At 42.3% G+C, this 25,122-nt stretch overlaps 1 protein-coding gene across 7 annotated transcripts in view; it reads right to left on the minus strand.

Annotated features, from left to right (window-relative positions):
* Positions 1-299: 299 nt before the first annotated feature.
* Positions 300-25,122, minus strand: part of LRRC56 (leucine rich repeat containing 56) — a 79,433-nt gene continuing 54,610 nt past the window's right edge. For 6 of the 7 annotated variants that reach the window (XM_057371466.1, XM_057371465.1, XM_057371464.1 and 3 more), the window contains 9 exons: positions 16,463-16,559; positions 15,874-16,071; positions 11,485-11,662; positions 9,242-9,433; positions 7,854-7,918; positions 6,640-6,770; positions 5,766-5,944; positions 3,140-3,497; positions 300-2,411 (listed from right to left, as the gene is read on the minus strand). In XM_057371466.1, the coding sequence (XP_057227449.1) occupies positions 2,219-2,411; positions 3,140-3,497; positions 5,766-5,944; positions 6,640-6,770; positions 7,854-7,918; positions 9,242-9,433; positions 11,485-11,662; positions 15,874-16,071; positions 16,463-16,559 (1,591 nt within the window). In that variant the 3' untranslated portion in view covers positions 300-2,218. Of the gene's footprint in view, positions 2,412-3,139; positions 3,498-5,765; positions 5,945-6,639; positions 6,771-7,853; positions 7,919-9,241; positions 9,434-11,484; positions 11,663-15,873; positions 16,072-16,462; positions 16,583-25,122 lie in introns of all 7 variants that reach the window. The other variant, XM_057371469.1, reaches the window with a different exon arrangement.

Raw genomic sequence — 25,122 nt, forward strand, 5'->3', positions numbered from 1 at the left:
AGCCTGGCCACTCAGCTCTGAACACTAAATCTGCACAGACACTAGAGCAGATGGCAGCCACCTGTCCCTACCAACACACACCAGAGGAGGTGATCAATAGGCAGAGTGGACATCTCCTCCTGCCCCTGTGACCACACCACACCACACCACACCACACCACACCACACCACACCACACCACACCACACCACACCACACCACACCACACCACACACCACACCACACCACACCACACCACACCACACCACACCACACCACACCACTATGCAGCAGGTGACTGCCTTGGTGAGGCCACCAGTGGGGCACAGCTGATCAGTGAGGAGTAGGGTGGCTGTTCTGATGGTCACATATGGGCTGCACCCCTGAGAGTTATCACTGGGGTGCCTGATGGGATGGCACAACAGGAAACCCTGAGTTAAACGATTTTGATGAAGCCCTCAGGCACTGATTTCCCAAACGTAGCGCCAGAGGTGTTTTTCCTCACTATTTCTCCACATCCTCTCTGCCAGCTCAGAGGAGCTTCTTGCTCTGTGCACATACAGAGACAAGTGGAGTTTGCTGTGAGAGATGCCCACAGATGCTTTTGAGTGACTTTCCAGATCTGTACCCAGAGCTTTTCCTCTGCACGTGCACATGTCCAGACCCATCTAGCTGCCCCAGTTTACATGCCCACTGATCCTTTTTTCCCCCTCCACCCTTCAAAGATGCCTTTGAGAAGGAGACTAAATATCTGGAGAAGACAGTCCTACCCATCACCCCCTGGAACAACCCTGGATGTAGAGAAGGGTCACTGCTGTCAGTGTCTTCTTTCTTTTATAAGGCCAGTTTTGTTTGGGTTTTTTTGTGATGTTATGGTCAGTGGCAGTGACAAAAAGTCAAATTTGGGAGCCTATTTAAGGACACAGGCATGGTTGCTGGATGGCATCTGACAGGAAATCCTGCCTTTATCCATAATATATAGTTTTTAATGATTTTTGATAGATGATTTCTGCTATAACACACCAAAACTGGCAAACTTGCTTCAAGCTCCAGACTGTTTTGTAGGAGCACCACGATAAAAGGAGGTTTTAGGGCTTTGTCTGTTATTCTGCTTCTCTAAGTTTAGATGGCCAGCAGAAAGGAAACATAAACCAATCCATTACCTCATCACGTAATTACTGTTTTATAAACTGATTAAAAAATATAATCTAACATAGTACTTTAAACTGGAAAAAATGTGATGATGCTTGGTTTCAGACTGTAACATCAATAAAGTTGCAAGGCACAGTCATTTGGAAGAGCATCTCACAGACTGCAGTCACTAAAACAGATGTTTTGAATCTCACCCGAACATAAAGCAAATGCCCTATTGAAAAAACAAGAGATTATTCCCTTACTTCCTGCTTTGCTGCATCATCATGTAAAATTATCCAATTATAATAAATTGGAAAGTCWATTTGATCTGGAAAAGATAGAAGTGGGATGGAGGTGGAAGGCACATGCAGAGGATGCTCTGACACCTGGTGACAGAGGTCAGCTCTGCTAGAGAAATTCTGGAATGCAATGTCTACTCAGAGGCAGCGAGACAAATTCTTCCAGGTAACTATGGGGCAAACAAACACGTTCATATTGGGATAAGACACTTGTTCAGCACTGCTCCCACAGCAGTGCATCCTACAAGAACCTCCAAAGCCTGTGAATGGGGCAAGCTCCTGTGAGGGCATAAGCTCTGAAACCACCCAGCCTTCCTGGGCTCTCTCTCAGGCAACACACCCCTCCCTTAGAACCTGCCCTGGTCAACACTTCCTCTCAAGCCTTTGGTTTTGGCCTCCACATGTGAAACATCCAGGACTGCAAAGGACACATTGCATGGCTGCTGGGAGGTCACTACCTCCAGCCCACCCCACAAACAGCAGGCTCCATGCCCTGCTCTGTTCAGTGTCCCCGTCTGACTCACAGAGCTGGGCCTGGTGGAGATGAGAGGAAGTATGATAGGATTTGTTCTGTTTTAGCACATGAAGGTTGCAAAAATAACCACATTTTTCTGTAATAAGAGGTTCATTAGCTCCTTGGTTGATCAGAGGTTGGTCTTAAAATATTTCTGGACCAGCTGTATCCTGAATTGAGGCAAATCACGTCATTTGTTTGCATAGCCCTGTGTTTAGCAGAAGAAGCCACAAGATAGCATTCATGGCTGCACTGTGCAATGCTTCCAACACATGCTGGCAAATGGGTATCTTCTAGGACTGAGGACTTCTGCTCTGAGATGCTTTTGTGGCAGAGGATTTGCCTGGCAATGACTGCAGAATGGACCTGGCAGTCAGGGGCCAGACAGAATTAATTGGCCTAAACCTCTGTGAGGCTTTTGTGGATAAGGAGGCAGCTGGTTGCTTTTGGTTGATCTCTCTAGAAGGGCTCTTATCCATGGTGGGCCTGAGGAAAAGAGAAAAATGCTGTGGTGAGACTGCACTCTGGATCTGGATATCTGCATCCTCCTCACCAGCTCTGAAAACTGAACCAAAAGCTGCCAGGCCTGAGCGAAGCCCAGGTACACGAGATTCCCACACAAGGCATGTGCTCTCTGCCCATGCTGACTTCAAAGTGACCACCTTAACTTCAAACCCAAGCTGTCATGTCACAAGTCTTCAGCTGTATTTCTTCAAAGGAATAACAACATGATGCTAAACTTGCAGCAAACAGGTTCAGAAATAACCATGTTTTGGTGCATGCAGTACTTCTCTACTGCCTACATTATTTTCCAGAGTTCATTCTAACAGGAACTCATGYCAGGGAAAAAACTCAAGTGGGAAGTCAGGAACTTGTCCTGAGATTTACTGGAGCACAGTCTTGAACAAGTGACACAAGAGCTTTGCAACAGACACAGCATTGGCTCTGGGTGGGGAATATGAGAATGGAGCAGTGAGAACACAGTAAAATTCTGGGCTATTATTCAAGAATATACAAGATTTACAACACTCAAGCTATAAGGAACATGGGAAAACGTTTCATTTAAGTTTAGACAGTCAGAGGGAAATGTCAGCACAAATAAAATAAATTCTTTTTACAAAACAAGCAGGAGACCCCAGAGACAACAGAGAACTCTGCTTTTTCCTGCTGTGAAGTCTCTTCAGTTTTCCCCAGATGCACTGCAGGGCACATACCTGATCCTCGAGGACCCAAGAACTGCTGATCCTGCAATAAGCTTTTTCTGGCTGGTGCAGCCAACAGGCCGGTGCTGCCCTTGGGATCCCGAGGCAGCCGGGGTACTGTGCAGCCCCAGGAGAGCAGGCTCCTTGCCCACAGCATGGGCTGAATTCCCATGATGAGCCCTCGACTGGCATTGCTGTGTACCCTGCCTGTCCTCCTCTTGGCTGAGGGTTTTTAGTCCTCTGTGGTTCCTTGTTTTCCAGAGTCCTGCTGCCACACCCATTACAGAGGCAGGTGAAGGGTATTTTGGAGGGGATGGAATTAGATGTTTTATGTTGGAGAACGCTGCACCCTTCTGAGGCTTTGACAAACCTGAAACAGAGTGGAAAGCACAGCGATTTACCAGTTCATCTGACTGCTAAATGACTAACCCAGGGAGTGAAAGGTTTTGGAGATGCTGCATGATGGAGCTGGATGGGCAGATGTATCCCGACACTGGTCATGTTGAGCTGCTTCCTGTGACTGTCGGGCTGGGTTCACTGGCAGCCTCCCTGCCAGCACTGCTGGTGATGTGCCAAGCACAGAAGAGCTCACAAACAGAGCTCCAGGGGGACATGCGAGCTCACCTGCCCTCCTGTTCTCAGGCAGAATAATGCTGGATCATTCCCTGCCTGTGTTTGCACTGACTTGTTCTAAATACATTAGGACTCCTTCCAGTGATCTGAAGTGCAAGACATAGGAATAATCACAGATGAATAGATCCACTTTTTAAATCAGAGGCAGAGAYCATGGAATCTCACACTAAGTGTCTGACTGCTAGGGAAAATATTGCACTATATGCAGGGCTACTTTCTGGCTGTGTTTCAGCCATGTAATTATCTCCATGTAATATGTGCAACACACAGAGGAGAAAAAACTTGTTGCTGGCTTATAAATCTAACAAGCATGCACACATGCTTAGAACCATCCTATATATAGCAGAGATCCGATTGCTCTTTTCTATTAAAAGAACCAACTGTACCTAAGTGCCTGCTGTGCAGGGTCCAGGGCAGAAACATAATCTAAAGAATGTGCCACCAAAATCTAGGCCCACAAAGTTCATCTTTGTGGCTCCCAACTGATGGGGATATATTTTACTGTCTAGGTAAAGCTGACTAAAAGTTTTCAAGGAACAGTTTATATCATACTATATGCTTTTAAAATGCCTAAACTTCATATTCATTTTTAAGTATAGACACTCTGAGACTGTCTGACTCAAGAGCTCRAAATAACATTCAACGCCTTCTAAAAAATGCAGTTTATATGGACCTGATGATGCTGCAAACATTTTTATGTAAGAGTGGCTTTGCTCAGATGRCTTGTCCTTTTCTGGTCAGAAGGACTGCTTCCAGCAACAAGTTCTTCTGTGAGAAATTCATGTTGSATTGGACACCCTTCTGTGTGTAATTTGGAATCCGGGTCATTCCCCTGCCACCTTAGACAAWTCTAGATTTCAAACCACTCCTCCATCTGCCAGCAGATTTAGTTAGAAGATGGACAGATCCATGACAGATCCAACCATTCACTTTCACAGTGCTATAGGGCATGATACTGGTACACTGTGAGATGTTTGTGACATTGTTTTCTCAATCTACAAAGACAATGAAACCATAATGTAAAGAAATAATATAAAATYTAAACCAGATCAGATTAAGTCTAAAGAGACCAAGAGATCATAATCTCATATTTCTGTAGTCAGTGGACAGCAGGCCATTCCTTTAGATTTTTTCAAACAGTTTCTGTTCTTTAGCACTAGTGATATGCACAGAGGCTTTGAATAGTTTCATGATATTATTTTACAAARTATCTTATATTTTTTCTCAATTTTAGTAGATCCATTTTTGCCCTTGAAAGAAATGTAAAATAAAAACTCACATGCTTTTATTTAGAAAAAGTTACCATTAACAACAGAAAAAATATTGAAGTTGTAATTTTGTGACGTTCTCTATTTGGTATGCATTTCCAATAACCATTATTAATGTTTTCAATATTCTTAAAGACAATATTCAACAAGTAGTGAAGTGGGAATTCTGCTTTCATTCATGTAAATGCAATTTCAGAGAAGCCTCTGGCTTTGTTCCTAAGCAGAAGAGCATGTTCCATTTTTAAACTCTTTATTGAATGCATCCTTTTTGTTGCAGATCTTTCCAGAATTCCCGGTTGCTCAGTTAAACCTTAATCATTAGCTCGTTCATTATTTACATCATTGCCAACTGGGCTCAAATACAGCTCAGCAGGAATGACAGTGTTTTAGACTCACCTGGCACTGTGATAAATTAATGACACACAATAAAAGACAGARACATGTCCTTCTACTAGACTTGATGCAAAGCCTGTGTGAGATCATCTTTGTTCCTCTTAATTCTACAGATCCATGCTGAAATATATCAACTGATGATCAACACAGCTGGCCACAATGTCCTGCTTAGAAACTGGAATGGATTGCTTAGGGTCTGGTCCTGCAACAATATTTTCAAATTGCTGCTCTAGAGCACAGCCAYCAGATCTCATGAAATACTGGGCTAACCAATGCACTATCTACAGACACCACGTGTTACTGCCTGATGCCAACCCTTCCCCAGGCATTTATAGGTACAGTACCTGAGGAAGAAAGAGGGAGACTGGCGTGGGAAGAAGGGTCAAGTGCAATCCTTTCTATGAGGTCCTCATCACAGGCTTTCCTCGGCTCATCTTCTGAGCTGTCAGTCAGGCTCCTGACTTCACTCTCATTCACTTTCAATATKTGGCTGGTTTGTTCTTGTTGACCTGTTTGCGGGCACCTGGACAACATCAAGCATCACACCTTCAATTAGCTTTTGAGTGTGTTTATGCAGCTGGCCAAGTGCAGCTTGGCATGGCCACTCAGGCAAACACCCAGGCAGTGGATTTAGCTACCCATTGTTATTTCACACTTTCCAGGAGATATGAAAAATCATTTTAATTGGATCAGCCACCTAAGATGCCTGTGTCTGGTTATCTCAGGTGTCCTAAAGTTAATCAGGTGCAGTGGAGAATACTACCCAATGAAGAAAGCTCAGAGAAATAAAACAATTTTTACTTCCAAAATAACCACTACCTGTCTGTGAGACCTATGAGATCTCAGCAAGGTGGTATTTGTCTTTCAGCCTTTTATTTGTTTAGGCCAATGTGCTGCTTGCAGAAAAGCTCACCCCCTTTCAGCTCTTTTTTACTGTGTGAAGGTAAGCACTGTCAGGGCCAAGAACGGCTCACCAGTTATGAAAAATCATTTCCTTGCTCTTGCTAAGGAAGCGAGCCACCCTGCCTGTGCTCCGGAGAGAAGGCAGAGGATTTTTCTTCCTTGCCATCCCGCAGATGCTCCAGGCAGGAGACAGGAAGGCAGAGGCCGAGACTATCCCTCGGAACCGCCACGAGGTGGCCAAAGCGCTGATTTGATTTTGCAGCTGAAAATGAACGCAGAGCTCATTGCATGTCAAGATTTCCCAGGCGGTCTCACCTCTTGTGCTTCTCCGTCCRTGCTCTCACGTCAGGAGACACCTTTTCCTGATGCAGATCTCTTCCTCCTCCAGAGCCATAAGGGTTTTCTGTCCTCAGACCACACGGCTTCAAAGGGCTCACAGTAGGTGGCTGTGGAAATGGCAAAAGTTACCTTGATATCTCTGAGAACTCTTCCCAGCTCTGTTTCTAGATGTGGATTTTAGAATGCATCAAAATCCACTTTTACTCCTGAGTTTTTAGATCACCCCTCACCATGTTTTCATTCTTCAGTTTTAAGAAGTCCCACAACCCATGTGCTCTTASAACCTGAGGAACCCAGGGTAGCAGTCAAAAATTGTTGATATATATTTCACTAGACATAAGCCTATAGCACCTATACCAATAAGCATACCAAGGCAAATTCCACAGAAACTGCATCACTCATTATATGACCACAGTCCCATTCCCCATCCCGGTTTTCAGCACACAATAACCCACTAAAACATTTAAATTTGTTTCAGATAATCTTCCTGTGCTCGGGTAGTGGCAGCAGAAAGACAAGGGTGGGACATACTTTTTCCTTGCTGTTTTTGAACATCTGTTGTCAGCATTCAGCSAGTGTCCTGTACTTCTCCCTGATTTACCACAGCCTGTTTAAACCCACACATGKGCACCTGTGCTGTGTTGAACCTCAGGGCCCACAAAAGCTGACCATGACAAGCCAGTCTGCTCCCCTCTACACACACGGGTATTCTCTCAGTAAATTACTGCTGAAATGAACAGGCTGACCCGCAGGGCTGGGGTACCACCCCACGGCCAAGAGGAACAAACTTTGGCTTTGTGTTTGTTTAGTCAATAGGAACGACCTTGCAGCATTAGCAAGCTGACTGCACCAACATCAAAGAAACACTGTTGAAAAAATTATTTTGCTTAATAGCTGTTGTAGAAACATCATCAAATTTAGCAATGCTGCCTTGTACTTTGCTCATTGCAAGACAGTAGGAAGTCTGCCCCTAGCAGCTGATTGTGATTTTCATGTGTTCCCTTACAGCTGATGGTTCCTCACTGCTAACACATACAACATCATAGCAGGAGACCCTCTGTCCTCCTCAAGCTGCCTGTTGGAGGTCCTTGGGCTACAGAAGAGAGTGAGCTGCCACAAGMCATAGCAGGAGCTCAGTTAATCCCATGGGGTCACCATGAGGGAATATGAAGTACACAAGAAATACATACACCTAGCTTTTCCCTCCTTGCACGAAGGGCCTTGGTGGGGTTCCCACATATAACTTGACAGACTCCTAAGAAAAACAGGAAAAAAAGAAAACATTTTACTCCAGCATTTAACAAATGGTGCTGTCTTTGAAATCAGTCAGTATAATTTCCCACAGACAGGAAGATGTAGTTTCATGGTGGGGGCTCATAGTATCAGCTGGCATGGTCTGATACTGCTGCTAAGAGGTGGTTTCTCTGTTTCCACCAGAATCTGTCTTCTGTGCCTGCCTTGGCTCCTTAGCTGTGCTGGTGCAAATATTTGTGTCAATCAGATCAGAGAACAAATTCAGATTAAAGCAAAATATGAATTTTGGGGGTATATTGTTTGTTCTGCTGGATTATTTTTCAGCTTGATCTCAATAAAAATCAGGTGAACAAAATATGAGACAGCAAAGAGTCAGGAAGAATCAGTGACCACTGGGTGAAACTACCTCTRTCAGTAGTGTTAGCTGTCTAAAAGTGTGTGTAAAATTATGGTCTCATTCCCTGACAAGCTGTACTTGGTTTCCATGAACATTTCCAAACGTGCACTCAGCTGTTGACTCTGCATTGCTTCATATAATCCATCATCCTGAGTCCCACTTGTAAGGAAGGATCTGAAGAGACACTGGTGTCTGAGAAAAGCAGCCCATAAYGCCTGGAAACAAAGGCCATCCTCCTACCTAATCTGCACTCTGTGGGCTGGTGGAGTTACACTGTCAAGTTGTTTCTAGGAGTCAGGGAAGGATTGGTAGTATTTCCAAGCGACTAGGGCAAGAAGGGCAACGGTAGACCTGTGTTTTGGGCTAGCCTGTAGATCGGGATGTGAAGTCAAGGAACTGACTCTGCTGCTGAGGTACCAACCTCTGAAAACCCCAAATGAAGTGCTCATCGACAGCAGCAATGCAGCTGCAGTATGAGCCTGCAGTACACACTGTCTGAGCACGTGATCCAGTGGGAAGTGAATCACTGCACCTCTTCAGAGGACTACCTTGGACAACATTCCCTTTACTGAACAGGATGTGCCCAGATGTTACTCAAGCAGGACAGCTGTGATGAGGGATGAAAGGCARTGCCAGGAGGGGAGCACCACTGTGGTATGGGGCTGTGAAAAGGGTCAGCAGCACACAATGCATGAGGGCGAGGGGCCGAGSAGTGGGCAGCCCAGGTGACTTGCACCTTCTGGTGCAGGGGGGAATAAAGGAAAGCCTATGCTAGAGCAGGTGAGTCTCATGGAAGAAGACATATGCTGAACCTGATTAGCAGTGGCATGGGTGGGTGGTATTCAAAACATCCTGGCTTTCATCAGAAATAACATTCAGAACGAGGTGGAGGTGTGGGAAAGAAAAGGATTAAAAAGCATACATTACCGTGTGTCAAATCACTGGAGTCATCTTCTGTGAACAGTTTATCAGGAAAAACAGCAGGATCTGGAAGAGGAGAGCTACTGGCATCGCTATCAGTCCCTACATTAGCAGAGCACTGTGCATTTCCAGGTCTGGGAGTTGTTGGGGATTTGGGGACGCATCCAGACTGTTTTGCTACTGCCGCAAGATATGGATCTAGAAGAGAGATTTCATTAGTGTAAGCACAGTTGTGCAAAGCTGCAAACCACACCATCACTGTACCTTGCATTATGGTGACTGCTGCTGCACACCTGGAGCTATAGGGGACAGGAAAGTATGTAATTGCAGCTATAAAATGGGTCAATGCTAGAGACAGAGGGCTTCCTGTGCTGCACAGTCATGGCAGAATCTGGGGATCCCTAATGAAACTGATATCCCTTCCCACTCTTCTTCTGCTCCTGGGCACCAGAGACAGACTGCAGGGGTTATGGGTCTGGAACTGCTCTGTGCTCATCATTCACCTCTGGTTGTCCCACAGGTCAGCCTGGATGCATCCAAGGCCCTGCTACTTTCCCTGCCTGCATTCCCAGGATTAGTGTAAGCTGCCTCTCATTTGCTGCCCACCTGCCCACAGGGGAGCCATTGCAGACTTGCCACAGGAACAGCCTAGGCCCTCTTAAAATACATTGCTTACATGCAGATGGCACAATACAGATGGTGATAGACACCTTATCAGAGCTACCAGTCAAAAAACTGTGTACCAGGAGCTACAGAAATCTGGGAATGGCAGTGATAGATCATTCCAGTACTGCCCCAGAGACAGATGCTTCCCTACCACAGAAAGAAAGGTCAAAACTGTTTTCATAATGCTACAAGGCAGGAAGGTTCATACAAAAACTAGCAAAGGCAGACAGAGCCTTGTCCTCTTACCTTCCCCAGCACAGCACAGCTGTAAGAGCAGCATATGCAGCCAACAACACGTAGGASAGAGAATTTCATTTCAGTGCACAGRTGATTWGCATGCTTTGTAAAGTGYTGAGCATCTACCAGCTCCAAAGTGAGGCATCAGCTCTACAATACTATGGCCATTTCTTTAATTGCTGTGTGTTAGGGACCTTTAACATATCTTGTCCATGGCTGTTAATATGAAYCCATGAAATACACAGAATGTGAAAAGTACCCAAATCAACATTGCTACTGGAAAGAAAAAACGTGCTGGGATGTCTGAATCTGACCATATGAACTACAGGTTCAGAGCTGAAGGCAAGAACGTAAGTCTGGTTACACTAGGAAATTACATAAATTCACAGTTCTGTGTCTGCCCCTACTTTTCTGTCAGCAAACTTTGTTAACTGGTTTTCTGAACCTCAGGTGATGYTGCCAAAGCAGGATCAGATTTTAATGGATTTTTTTCCTGCCCTAACTACTATTACAACTAATGATTTGGACCCGTAGGGATTAAATAAATGACAAATGYATGTACTTATTCCAAAACAAACTAAATTTTTAATGGAATATAGTTGGCAGGCAAACCACAGCTTGGGGAGGGGCCTGGGAAGCTAACTGCATTGCCCACACTAATGGGAAGCAACAGGAGCAGTTATAGGAAATACTTTGCAATATTTAATACTATGTGGTAAAGTGCATGTAGCATGACACATAAAAGCATGGACATCTGAACTATTACCAAGGCTACAAGGAAAGGGACAACAGATTTACTTTCAAACCATTTGTTCTCTACTAATGAATGCAATGAACCTAATCAGAGTAACAAAGAAAGTGGAACAGATTTCTTACGAGGCCATGCTATCTTCCTGGGATGTTGCTGTCACTGAAGGGTAGCAATCAAATTGACTTTCCTATTACTAAATTGGGATAAGAAATCCTACTACATCCATGCTACAAAGATTACCATGGAAAGAGCCGTGAACAGCTGTGGTTGAAGCATTCCTTTCCAAGTTTTRCTTCTTCCCATCAAGCAGAATGAACCCTAAGTACAGAGTTCCAGCGACTGCTGGATTTGTTTCATGCTCTAGAAGTTGTCTGCATTTTTTGATCTTGATGCCCAGCTTAGAACAACTTCCATTTAAATCTGCACTGTTAYCTGCTGAATTCCAGCTTTCTTACTCCCTAAGTGAAGAAGACAACATCCTTTGTCCCTTCACTATAAGTAAAAGTTGTCTTTAAAGAGGTCGGCTTGTTCCTAACCTTTCTTTTTTTACACATCATAATCTGAAAAATAAACCCCAATAGGAAACCTGTCATACCTAACCATGAAATGTCTCTGGCTAAACCACCTTCCTTGATGGATTYCTTGATGATTAGAGAATCCTCATGCATCTTCTTGGAAGAAAGGAGAGTAGTCTGGCTTGCTGGTATTCTGTCCAAATACTTCAAGTGGGGAATGAGTTTTTTTACTTCTGCTCTGTAATTATAATCTGGTTCCTGGAGAAATTGAGAAAGTGGTCAGTTTATTTAACAGTCTGTGGACTTCCAGTAGCACAGTACTGTTCAATTTGTATGACTGCCATAAACCTGAAATGGTCCTCACMTAATTTCAGCTTGAATTGATGATGAAACTGTCATGAGCAGTGCAAAGACATGGCCTTCACCCAAAGGCTCCTTTGTTGTTTACCCACCAATGACTTTGTAATTTGTCTTTGTTACATTATGTATAATGTACAAAAGCGTAGAAGACCACTGATACCCATGGAAAGCCTGGGCATCCTCAGCATTCAGCCAATCTGTCTCCCTGCTTTTGTGATTCTCTGGTGGTTGCATCAATGCTCAGGTATAYTGATAGGGAGACTTGAAAACATGTTATGAGTGTTGCTACACCTACCTATGGAAAAAGAGAGAGCATTTCCATAGATTGTGCTTTTAGGCACACAGTAAGAAAAAGGTATAAAGCAAGAGTGCCCTGCTAGTGGGAGAATACAAATGGACAGCTACCTACCAATCARTTGCTTCACCCAGGCAAATCTTATGCTTTTCAGGACACTTCATGCAATATTAGAAATCTCCACAAAGCTGAGTACTCATTCAATACAGAGTGGTCACAAAAAAAATCTTTCAGTGGGAGCCGGCTAGATGGATGCTCCCTCTGTCTGCACAATGCAGCACTGATGCTGGCAGAGGGAACCCACCAAATAGAATGTGTTAGTAGTTGTTAAGAGGCAGACACTAATTTTCTCGAACCAAGTCTTTAATCTTAATTTAGAAAATGAGTCAACCATTCTCAGCTACAGCCAATTCCCAGCCATGTCCTGTAGGAGAGAAGAATCATGTTACACTCATGTTACATTACAGCAACAGAGGCTGCAGGATTTATCATCAGGCTGTTGCTCTTGGTTTAGATAACAGGGGAAGATGAGCTCATCTGAAAATCAAGTTACAGGGAGCAAACAGGCCATCTGAAGAAAGAACAGTAAATTTAGCTGGACCATTCYGTAGATTAAAASTAAATAAATAGGAGACCTTTTACAGACCTTTAGCAAGGGCCAGGCTACAAGAAGGACATTGAGGAATTAGAGCTGGCCATTGAGGGCACACCAAAATAACCCACATCTACTCTTTGCTATATGGCTTTTCTATAAAAACCCAAAAAAAACAAAACAAAATAAAAAAAAACCCAAAAAAACCAAACATCCATTGAAATAAAAAAAAAGAAACAAAGTCCATGGAGAAGCTCTCAGCAGCCAAGGGCAGGCCCCACCTGAGGGCAAAGCAGCTTCCCAACACAGACACTGGGTGGGAGACCACAGTGAACTCACAGTCTGCCTTTGCTAGAACTCAGGGTAAAATGCACTGATGTGCATGGGAGATGACTCCCCCAACAAATTCTGCCTGGCATTTGAATGTAACTATTGTAAGACTTAAAAATCACAGTTGCCTGTCTCAAACACTGTAAARGTCACAGAAGGACTTTGCCATGAGATAAGCACAGAATGGAGTGACAGGATGGCACTAACTCCAGGGTGAGGTGACATCAGGTTGGCACATCCTGGATAATGYACCTGGACAATAATTCCCACTRTGGCAAACYGTGCAAAGAAGCAGCTGCTCATACACATCACTAGACAAAAAAGATCACCCCAAGTTATAGGATAGATGGCGTCTGAGACCACCAATGACCACTGAAGGCCCCTCCAGATACTCCTCTGTGGAAACAAGGAACTTGCACTGTAGAGAAGGTGCTATTGTCTGGGTGTTAATCTCAGACCTATGAGGAGGTTAACAAAGCCAGGGAGAAGAATGTATCACTGACAATGGACACAAAAGGAGAGACACACACAGGTCACAAGGAGAGACAAATCAGCAGCTGGGCTGAAATCAGCTCCCACTGGGAAAAGATAATTCTGACAGGGAGAGATTGTGATCACCGACTCAAAAGAAAAGAAAGACTAAGCATGTGGACTAATCAGCATTAGAGGCAAGAGACAATCATTTARCCAATAGCATAAGAGAACTGTGTAGCTAATGAGCATTAATTCCTTTGTTTGCTAAAATGTATAAAGAGTGGAAAGTTYTGAATGACTGTGGGACCCGACCACCAAGAARTCCAGGGTGAAGAAGGACCAACAGGGATGCCACAGGATCCACAGTTGGTGACAATATTCTTCTCCCTCTTTTCTGTTTCTTTCTATTTCTATACCTCACATTTGCTGTAAGATAAAATCGGTATTACTGACTTCAGCACAAGGTTTGCACCGTAATTCAGGCAGAGGCATCTCTCACTAACCAGATCTTAGCACCTACTTGCACAGGAGTAGAGACAGGAATTCAGTGTGAAGAAGAGCATGAGGGCACACCATCACATACTACTGTTGTTTGTACTTCCATTATGTGACAACATGCAGAGCATCCCAAGGACTGTTTTCCTCACCTGAACAAGCCAAGAGCAATCTGAYATTTCTCCATTACAAATACACTTAAGGACAGAAGATGCCAAATCCTCCAAAAATCCCATTTGCATTGAGCAGGAGCGACAAAGGAGCAGAATCAGACTTTCTGTGCTGTTAGGATACACTGCACCATTTCCATGGTAGGAAACTATGATAGGAAGTGTCAATAGCTGAATTTATCTCTGTGGGAGTAGAAAGAGTAAGCAGGCATGCCTCATCCATCACAAGCAAGCAGTGCTTCCTTACTGTGGGAATATGTTTTTTCCTCTCAGGATTGCATCTTCCATAAGGGAGAAATGCTCCAAAATGGAGAAATCATTTTGGTTACAAACAGTTACAAGTGCGGTCCCTTTAGTATAATTCCACCAGATCAAACCAGAAAGGCGAGTATATAATATTTTCTTTTGAATTCCAGAGAGGAAAATTATGATAGCTAAAGAGCTACCTTCCATGGCCCCTTTTACTAAGCAATAGGATCAAGCCAGAAATTACATCTGAAAAACACTATTATCTCATATATCTAAGAAGTGCCAGGATTTAAAATATGTATGTCTACTGCATGATTGAGTTTTAGTGTTAGCACCTGTTTTCAAATCCAAGTCCAGGAAAATATCAAACCCAACCTTTTAGGCAAATTACCAGCATGAGCATAACCACTTTAAAATACACAGGAAAGCTATGGAATATCTCGTAGTGGGATAAGAGCATCAGCTCTGATTTTTGAACCCTGCATTATCAGCAGTTTACGATGCCATTGGGAATTGCAGCACCCTAGTGAGGCCTGTATTTTACATGATTGTGTGTCTGTGCACAGACCATCACCTTCCAAAAGACCTGGATGGCAATATATTGGTGTCTTAATATCCCAACAATGCTTTTTTTATGAAGCAGGAGAAAGTGAAAGAGAGTAATACAGCTCTGAGACTGTTCGTGCAGAATAAGATCTCCCTTGCTTTGCTCATTGAGTGCCCTGAAACCCAAATCAGATCATGTATTACTGTGTTCTCATCTTTGTGACACGGAGGCTCTCTCATGCCTTCAACAAAACATCTCAGCAGAAATTTTTTTATCCTTTCAGTACATAAGAGGTGAATCACTGTATTTTGTATCTTCAGCTTTTTCTGAAGGTCTTTTTTGTCATTTGAGTTTTAACCTTTTAGGGGAAAGGGTAACAAGCAGTTCCAACACCATAGCTTTTCCTAGCTACCTGTTTTTCTGAGGGCTCAACCTCTGAGCATGGTGGTGTCAGAGCACTTGCTTTTGGACTGAAGAGCCTCCAAGAGATGCAAGAACCTCAAAAACGGGGATTTAATCACAGAATCACAGAGTGGTTGGGGTTGGAAGTGGCTTCTGAAGATCACCTAGTCCAACCCCTCTGCTAAAGCAGCTTCWCCTGGAGYAGGTTGCATAGGATGGCATCCAGGTGGGTTTTGAGTATCTCCAGGGAAGGAGATTCCACAGCCTCTCTGGGAAGCCTGTTCCAGTGCTCATACTCCAAGAAAAGAAGTTTTTTGTCCTATTGCTGGGAAACAGACATGAGTCTTTACTAGCACTCATGTATTTCACTTGTGGCCATCTTGGAGACTATACCCATGAGACCACAAAATCAACAGAAATTAAAGGTGGGAAAGGCATCCCACATCATCATTTAGAATGATGCAATAGGAAGATRTAAAAATGTTTCTCATTTCCAGCTCACAGTTAAAAAGCTCTGACAAAAATTAACACACTATGCACAAACCGAGTCCTCACCTCTGCAGATTCTGCATTTGGTTTCAGGCAAATAGGGTTGCTCTCCAYTGTCAGGTGGCTTAGCTTGCAACAAAGGCGCAGGTAATGGATCTGGTTGATGTCCTCAATATTGTTCCCCTCCAGGTCCAAAACCTCAAGATGATCCAGCCAGGTCAGTTGGCTCAGGTCAGAGATATTGTTATAAGCAATGTAGAGTTCCTCAGCAGAAAAGGAATAAATGCGTAAACCACAGACTTGCACAAGTAACACCCAAACTTTGCAAAATGTTTGCTAATATTGGGAATACTAAATGTCACAGGATGAAATCAGCAAGGAAAAGAACATTTTTTTAAGTGTTGCTGTTGCACCCTTAAATAACAAGAGCTAATTCAGGCATGTGCTGCCCTAGGCRTGCACAGGATCAGACCTGAAGGTTACACCTCATTTAAAAAAAGATATATATTTTTTTAAAACTAACACATGCAATTCAAGGCATCAGGCCAAAGCCAGTCAGAAAAGCAAAGGGTGAGGAGAACAAAGATTAAAAATAAAGAATATCAACTGAATCTAATTTTGAGATTGTCATTTGGCAGGACACATCTATACTTACTTTTAGAGAGCTGCAGGAAGAGATCCCATCTAAGTCTGAGAGCCCACACCGAGTCATCCACAGGAYGCAGAGATGGGACAATGAGGTTCCAAGATCCCTTATAAAAAAATAATTCAAGCCCTATTTCAATAAGTAAAAAAACTCAAGATTTGCCTTCTTTCTCCTAAGACTAGACCACTGCTACTTCCTTCAAATCTCACATGRTTTACAAGAAATGCAATTAAAAATACTCACCCTCAAAGGTGGGCAATAAAGGTGGGCAATAAAATTATACCCCTCTTTACTTTTCCCACTGTCATCTTTGTTCTTGTATGACCATGTCACCCCAGTTCCATTTGATTAAGATTATTCCAAGAGCTATATCATGGTAATTCTGCCATGAATCACAGGCAATTGTTAAAAATTAAGTGGGATTTTCTTATGCTGGCATCATTGGCTATACACATATAACCTCAATCAATATATCTGAGCTGACTGCACAGTCAATCTCACTCTGACCCTCTTACAGAGTTACCYCTCTTCTAATTTTGCAGCTGAAAGGAATAACAGTGTTGCCAAATAACATTTTTTGAATCTGCAGAAAATTATAATCCTTTCCATCCTATTTTCCCTCCCTTTGGGTGTAGCAAAATATAAATAAGGGATCATTTATATGATTTTTCTGGTCATAACTCAGAAAATCACACACTGCKTAAGTCCATGCACATGGAATGTCCCACTGACATTACAATAGTGCACAATACAAAGATAACTCAAAMAAGGTGGCAAATCAAACTGGGGGCTTAATCACCTGCCATCTTTGGTAACATTAAACTGCATAAAGCCACTACTCTAACATAAGCAAAATACAACACTTTATCAAATCCCAAAGCAACCAAAACCTCAGAATTCTCTACTGTAGCCATGATATCAGAATATCTGAATAATACAGATCTAAACAGTGRGTAACTAAATACAGGGACAGTTTATCAGAAGAGGTAGAGACTTGCATGGAGTTCACAGAAACACAGTAATGGTTGAGTTGGAAGGAAGGTCATCTTGTCCAAAATCCATAATTAGGCAGGGCCAATTTATCAGGACCACAAAAAAAGTTCCTCAGTAGAGATTATTTGACTTCAGAATTGCGGATTAGCTATCTCTTGAAGTATCTGTTATTATAATATACATTGTACTAAGTTTTCTACAGAAAAATTGCAGAAAATAGAAGTCATGAGGGCCCTTGTGATCCTGAAATACAAGTAACAGTTCTTGTACTCATATCTTCCCTTTGTGGATGACTGGGAACAAGACCATCTTTGCATTGCCCTCTGAGAGCAGCTTTGATACATCTTTGCAGCAAACCCCCTTCAATCAAACTGTCTGTTCAGGGATACTGGGCATCCAGCCAGCCCAGGAGGTCAGGAAGAAGTGCTTTTATGACACATACTCTTATCTGTACTTTTTTTTTTTTTGTTTCTCTGTCATCTGAATACTTGGGAAGGGCCATGTCAGGAACAAGGAGAGTGCATAAGGCTGACCAAAGGATGGGTATAAGGAAAAATATCCCCAGACGCCTCTCTTYTATGAAGTGCCAAACACAGAGTGGAATAGGAGTTCCTAGGTGAAATTGGGGGTTTTCAATCCCTCTGCCTTCTAGGGACTGGTATGTCCACGGACATCATTCAGACCTATCTGACTTCATCCATCTTCTACCACTGCAGGACCACAGGCATTGGGTGTCCCCAATCCTTCCCTGGATGCTGCCCATTTAAGTAAGCTCAGAATGCAATATGTTTATGTAAATTTTATAGCTTTTGAGGTGTGAATAGTGCAGCTGACTCAATGGCCACAACAAAATTAAAATCTCAGTCTCATAACACATCTCTTTCCATCTGAAGCTATTCTTACCTTGAGGAGAAAACCCACAACTGATGTGAACCACAACACCTCCACTGAATTTTGTGCACAGGCAACTKGCCTCTAGTGACACAAGGATAAAGAAAGCTAAATCCGTATCACCACACCCCCTGCCTGCACAAGATCTTCCAGRGTCTATTTACATTGTGTACACTTTCTAAATAAAACAAAAACTGGTTCTAAGGCTTCCTTAAGGAACAGATRCCTCCCAAAGCAATATTTACAGAAGATTTATTATTAGATAGGCAAGCTGCATGCCTTTAATAAGAAAGCAATTAAATTAAATTACAAAAACAGAAGCTACCATCAAGCAAGGCCAACACATCCATAAACACAAATATGGCATTAGGAATAATGTGAAGGGATTACAYTGCTCATTTCATGACCTTCTTCAAGCACTGATGAGACTTTCAAATTTTGGGCTAATTTTGCTGCAGAATTATCTCTTTGTTAAACCACCAAACGTAGATAAAGGGAAGTAGTCACTCTCATTTTTTGTCATTGAAACAATGCCTCTGAGAGATGATCTGTTTATTAGGCCAGCAAAACCTAAGACAATCCTAACTAATTACTTTACATATGGTAGAGTAAGATATGGGTTAATGGACTTTATTTCCATTTTTTTTGTTGTCTTGAATTTTCTAACTGAAGGGTTTTTGCCACAGAAGGAGATTGCAGTAATACGCTTGTCCTAATGTTTCTCTGTCAATATAAAGTGTGTCAAAGCAAAGCAAAGGATTAATTCCCAAACAATTTTTACATAGGGCCCCAAGAACAAAGTTATTCCCTCTAGTCCTTGATCATTCCATRCATATGTGGCAGCAGTTTCCTGCTCCTCCTACTCAGAGGTCTAATACTTGCAGAGTTAAATCAGATTTTCCTCTGTGTGTTTTCTGCCTCAGAGCTGACTATGGCTAAGCCCAGTACACACAGATAGGGTCAGCCCCTACTCACACCATGTCCTGTGGCATGCATGGCACATGTTCACTATGAATTATTAGCTAATAAKTCCTTAAAGCATTCTCCTGCTGTGGACACCATCAGAAGACACTCCTAACTGAAATTACTTCTAAAGCCCACTTTACTTACTCTTTACAATCAGTCTCAAATCTATTCCAGTTTCATTCATGGGTGGCAGTTCTGACTCTCCTACAGCTAACTGGCACGAGTCAGGAGTAGCACTTTTACGGTTAATACTAATTAAAGTTGATTAGGATTTGTATTCCAGACAAAGGAATTAGGTTGTGTATCCTATGTCTTGGGTACTTGCAAAAGTCAGAACCACTGCACTGTTTGCAATGCAACCCAGTATTTCATACAAAGATCTTGTTATTATAAGAATGCTTAAATAGACACTTCAGAAAATAAAAAAAATATGGAAGCTGGTGGGAAGTGGTTTCTTATGAGGCTRAAGTTGGCTGTCCCAAAGCTCACCTTTAGCTCATGAAACAAAATACTAAGAAAGCATGAACTTCATTGCACTGTTYGGTATGACTTGTCCCAGTTTTGCTCTCTGTTTCAGGGAAGGGAGTTAGCAGCCCAACATATCTTCTTGTACSCCTCAAGAAGGGAACTCCAGCTTTTGTGAAGAGCAAATGACTGCCATCTCTCCTACCCTGCTAATGTAAAGGCAGTGAGGAAAAGAGGGAAAATGCTTTTTCCCCTCTGGGCYCTACTACAGAACTAAATTCCTCTCACTGACACTGGGGTCAGTGCTCATGCTAGCTGCTAGAGGAGCTTAAAATTCTGGATCATGCAGTCACATTTTGGCCGTGCAGATCTTTACTCCTCYATCTGTAATGAGTCATCCCCTGTCAGAGATGTTATCACAACAAAATACATCTGCAAACATTTTATTCAGTAACTAACAAAATGAATCTTTTGGAAGCTGCATGACTCATGCTGCAGCATCAGAGAAAATTCCCTTGTTAATTACTATAGAGATAATTGCCCTTGAGAGCATSGTTGCTGTAAGGTGAAACAGCCATGTAACTCAAAGCAAGCTGCTCCTGATAACTTCATGCACCTGCATTTCTGAAAATTCTTCTGAAATATTTTGGCTGGTGAGGAGAGAACTTTAGAGCTTCCAAGAGATGGGAGTGTCTCCCCTGGGAGCAGCTCTAGAGCATCTGGTGCATCCACCTTGGAGGGGGTGAGAGCAAAATTGAGAGAAGTTGTTTGAGCACCCGACCACCATGGGCAAGTGAACACACTGGCATGTTTTCATTTATGTTAAGTGCAGAGATCAGCCCCARCTGGGGAGAGGCATCTATTGACTTTTTAACAAGAAAGGGAATTAATGGGAATCTGCACTCTGATAATGGTTTACTAGGGTATATGATTTTAATATGATAACAAACTCCTAATTACAATTTATCAGGCTAGTAAGAGTGAAAATCCACTATAATTATGCATTTAGTGTAACAAAACACTCCCCCCAAAATAACCATTGGCCAAGACTGAAATTAATGAGATGCATATCAGAGGCCAGGATTCTCCTGTATTTGCCATGCCACAAACATAGAGAAAATTACAGCACCTATTCAAAAAATAGGATAGAGAGTAGAACTGAAAAGTTTGACAGCTGAAAGGAAAAAGATGTGACATTGTACAAGGCTGGTGGCAATTGGTCATATGATGCAGCACAGGAGTGCTCCGGTGATGTGCAAAAATTAAAGAGCATACAGAAGGAAAGGGAAGACTGTAGAGGCAATGTAGCTCCCATTATTATACACAAYGAATAATCCCATTACAGTGGAAAAGTGTCCYGTTCCAAGTGACGTGGAAGCTGGGAACTTTACAGAAAAAGCAAAGAATTAATAACCAAAGTCATTATATATCCTGCTCACCCCTGTTATGGTTCATTCAAGACAGGTTTGCAGCAGAGAGATGGAGCATGGGGTGGGAGTGTGTATATCATAACAGTTGGTTGTGATAAAAAGAGGATTACAGCCCCTGAAGCTGCCAAACCAGAGTCCTCCTGAGTAATTACTCCACATGTGCTCCTACACATACACTTGCCWGCAGAACACACACTGAATATCAGATTGTGTATTTAGCATCCTAAAGTACCAAGAAATCAATATAGACTCCCTTAGTTCCACTTTTAACCCACAAATTTGCATTTATAATTGTTTTTGAGAAAATAATATTAAGAAACTGAAAGGTTTGCAACCTGGGTTCCAACTATTTCCAAATAACTGCTGCAGGAATGGGAACTCATCAAACAGCTCTGTGTTTCTGTGAGGGCCTTGGCACACCCTCCCCACTTGTGCACAACCATTTAGTATTTTTTCCCATGAAATCTGATGCTCCCATCTTGTCATCATTCCCCCAGGCTGGGGAGAGAGCAGAGGGGCAATGAACAGTTTGGCTCACAGCACCTAATAACAAATTTCAGAAATAATGTATTCTTCCATTAATCCAACATCCTTGTTCTTCAGGGACTGAATTGCTCCAGCCAAATTTTTACTGGATGAGTATCAGACCTACAGAGCCAAATCCTACTCTTGGTTTCACCACAATAACTCCTGAACAGCTACACTGAGCTCAAGCTACCCAGTAAACACAACAGCACAACTCTGAACACATTTATCAGTTTGAACACCATTGTTTCTTCTTGAAGTTGTTTACGAATCATTTACCTAGAAATAAAGCACTAAATCCATGGAACTTGCAAACAGTATCTCAAAGAACACCTGCAACTGTTGAATAAATCTTYGAAAGCAATGCATCTAAAATAGTCATTGATACACATTTTATTATTTTAAAGAGCACTCTGAAAATGAATGTACTGGTAATTSGAGAGATTTAGATAGTAAGAGACTGACCAAACTGCAGTCTTACAAAATAAAGAAATAAAAGAGTCCCATCTCTGATCTACAGAAATCAAGTGGAATTTATCAGGCTGCACYATGATAGCATCAATATGGTCCCTGTCAGCACACAATGGCTTGGTTGCAACAGATAATTCTGACATCTGAAACAAAAACCTTTAAAGCCTGAATGTTATTAAATCAGTAACATGTGTTCTAATAGGAAGCTTACATAATAATTTCATTGTGTTCTCAAATAGCTGTATTCAAAATTGTAAAACTGATTGTATGCATGTGTTCCTTGTACTTGATCAAATCCATGACACAGCCCCCAACTCTGCAAACAACTCTGAGGCCACGTCCTGACTGCCCCTGCAATGTCCTTTTGCAGTTGAACAATATCATGAGAATGTGAAGACCTGYCTTGCTTTGCAGCATTGCAGTCTTTGTTGGTTTTGTATTCACTCTTCCAAATTCAAGTAGCAATATGCTGAGAACTATTGGCTTGGTTCTCCCATTTTACATTGCCATGACACACAGCTTGCCTTTAGCAWTTTATGCTCCCTTGTGCCAGTGTGAACGACAACTCAAGGTGCAAGATAACAAGGATCATGTCTCATCTTTTGCTGTCAGAAGGCCACTTTCAGGCTGAAATACCATGGAGATGTAGCACCTAATAATCTGGCCCCATTCTGCCTCCTGAACTGTGCAGATTTTCAACAGAAAGAATTCCTAATCTTGTTGAGACAAGTTATTGAAGACTTCAAAAAGTAAGCAAAAAAAGTTTGCTAGGCAATTCTTAAATACCTCAGAGGAAGGCTAGTGTGTTTTAGGCTGAACAGAAGGCATGCATTTACCAAACATCTTCTTAAATAAAAATTGCGTCTATGAAATTCTGTTTTCGTAACTCCCTTTTACATGCAAATGAATAATTTCTGTGTGAACAGAAAGTTATTGTTGCTAAAGGTCTGTCCAGTAGCATGTCTGTGTTGTCCCAATTTTTTGAGGCAACCTGACTATGAATAAGAAGCTATTTTCAAAATGGGCTGCAATGCTAATTCCCCTGGCAATATTTCTCCTAACAGACAGATCTCACTATCTTATTCCAGGATTGTGGGGATTTTTTGTTGATTGGTTGCTGTGTGTTAAGTTTCAAATTTGGAAAGGGGCAAAGATCTCGCCTACCCCTTTTTTTAGCTGTGGATCTCTGCTGAACACTTCACTGACAGCAAAATGTGTGTCTGGGAGGAAATGCAACTCCCTGGTGCTGCATCAGGGGTAAATAAATCAGGGAGAGCATTCAAGACTTCACACTTCTTCCAGCCTGCAACTCTGACTTCTCATCTTTGTTATGCCAAAGGGAGAGACACCTGTCACAGTTTTTGTGGTCCTACTAAGGAAAATTACAATTCTCAAGGAGCCAGGTGCTTTTGGCCAGCACTTCCTCTAAAGCAAAAGCCTTGAAAAAAGGACAGGAGACAACCTGGCTACAGCAGCCAAAACCACAAAGTGTCCAAGGCAGTTTGGCTGTTTTCCAGGACTGGAGCCAGAGACCATGTTGGTGGTCCTGATAAGAGTACTTGAGCTCTGCCATGGACACATCTGTGGCCATGCTTSAACCAGAGACACTGCATACAAATTCTTGTTGCACTTACACCAGTGCCCACTGGCCCCTGTTCCCTGCCTCCCCCTCCAGTGCTGGCAGGTGAGGATGGCATCTGGATACAGGAAATGACAGCAGATGAAGAACCCAAACACAATGGGGTACATCTCTGAACTATTCCTGATTTATAACTTTTTCACCTGTAATTGTTGCTTCTCATTCCCTCATTGAAACCACTGTACCAACTGCAATATTAGATCAGGTGCTATGTTACTTACAAGAACTTTATTTTCCATGTCAGATTATATCTCATTTAAACAAAACGTGCTTTGTGACACCAACAGGAGAGAGGTATTTGTAAGTGAAATGAAGTGTTGGTGCTGATACATACACTTCTGTAACAAGTCATACTTGTGCCYAAGGTAACCCAGATGCTTACTTATTTTAAAGTTAATACACATGAAATGTAGCTTTAAKTTCAAGTGGTCTCATTTTTAGTTGCTGTCAGGAAAACCTAGAGCAGAATAATGGGCTTGATCAACACTGATGGAGTCAGGAACAGCACTTCCTTAACACAAAAATATACATGTGTGGGAAGGATAATGTAATTTTGTGTTAATTTCCTTTTGATCATTAAAACTGCTTGTCAGCTTAGTTGCTGTTCAGTAGAAACTGAACGAAAGAACAGTTGCTTTAACTCAGCTCCCACAGTCTTAAAGGAGTAAAGGTTGCCAAAGTGTGGTCCTGTGGAACARGACTTGCCCTTGACTACTTTTTTTCCACCTTACTTCAGCTCTCACTCTTGGCATAAGGTTGCAACCCAGAGAAACTGTAGAAACCCAAGATACCATGGCTGCATCCCACTGGGTGCAGTATATTTTCCACAGTACCAAGTGAATTTTTTCAAATAGGAAAAAGTTGAGACACACAGTAAATAAAACTCTCACACCCACAGATCCATTGTCCCTCAATTTAGCCCTAGAGCTACTGACAGTTCCTATAGCTTTGGCAGTTGTTCATTCTCGCTGTTGAAAGCTTACATGTTAAAAAATAAAGGATAATGAAACTGTGGTTACAAGAATGAGTTACTTACATTGAAGAATTGAATCCCACAGTGCTTTGAAATTTCCTGCATAAATAACTTTTCAGTCTCCCACATGTTGTGTGCCTGTTTCACAGTATGTTCCAGGTCTGAACTTTGGCAGAGCAAGACAGATATATTCCAACTTTGCTTTAATACAGATCTCATCCTTCAAAATCAACACTTGAAGCTTCTAATGCTGCAAGGTAAGCAGAAGGAATATTCTGCAAAAAATCCAAATMATCTGACAGATTCAGTGGTATTA

The sequence above is a fragment of the Malurus melanocephalus genome, unplaced genomic scaffold, assembly GCF_030028575.1.
Source record: "Malurus melanocephalus ecotype Western Australia unplaced genomic scaffold, MMel_1.1 scaffold_147, whole genome shotgun sequence".
Taxonomy (NCBI): Eukaryota; Metazoa; Chordata; class Aves; order Passeriformes; family Maluridae; genus Malurus; species Malurus melanocephalus.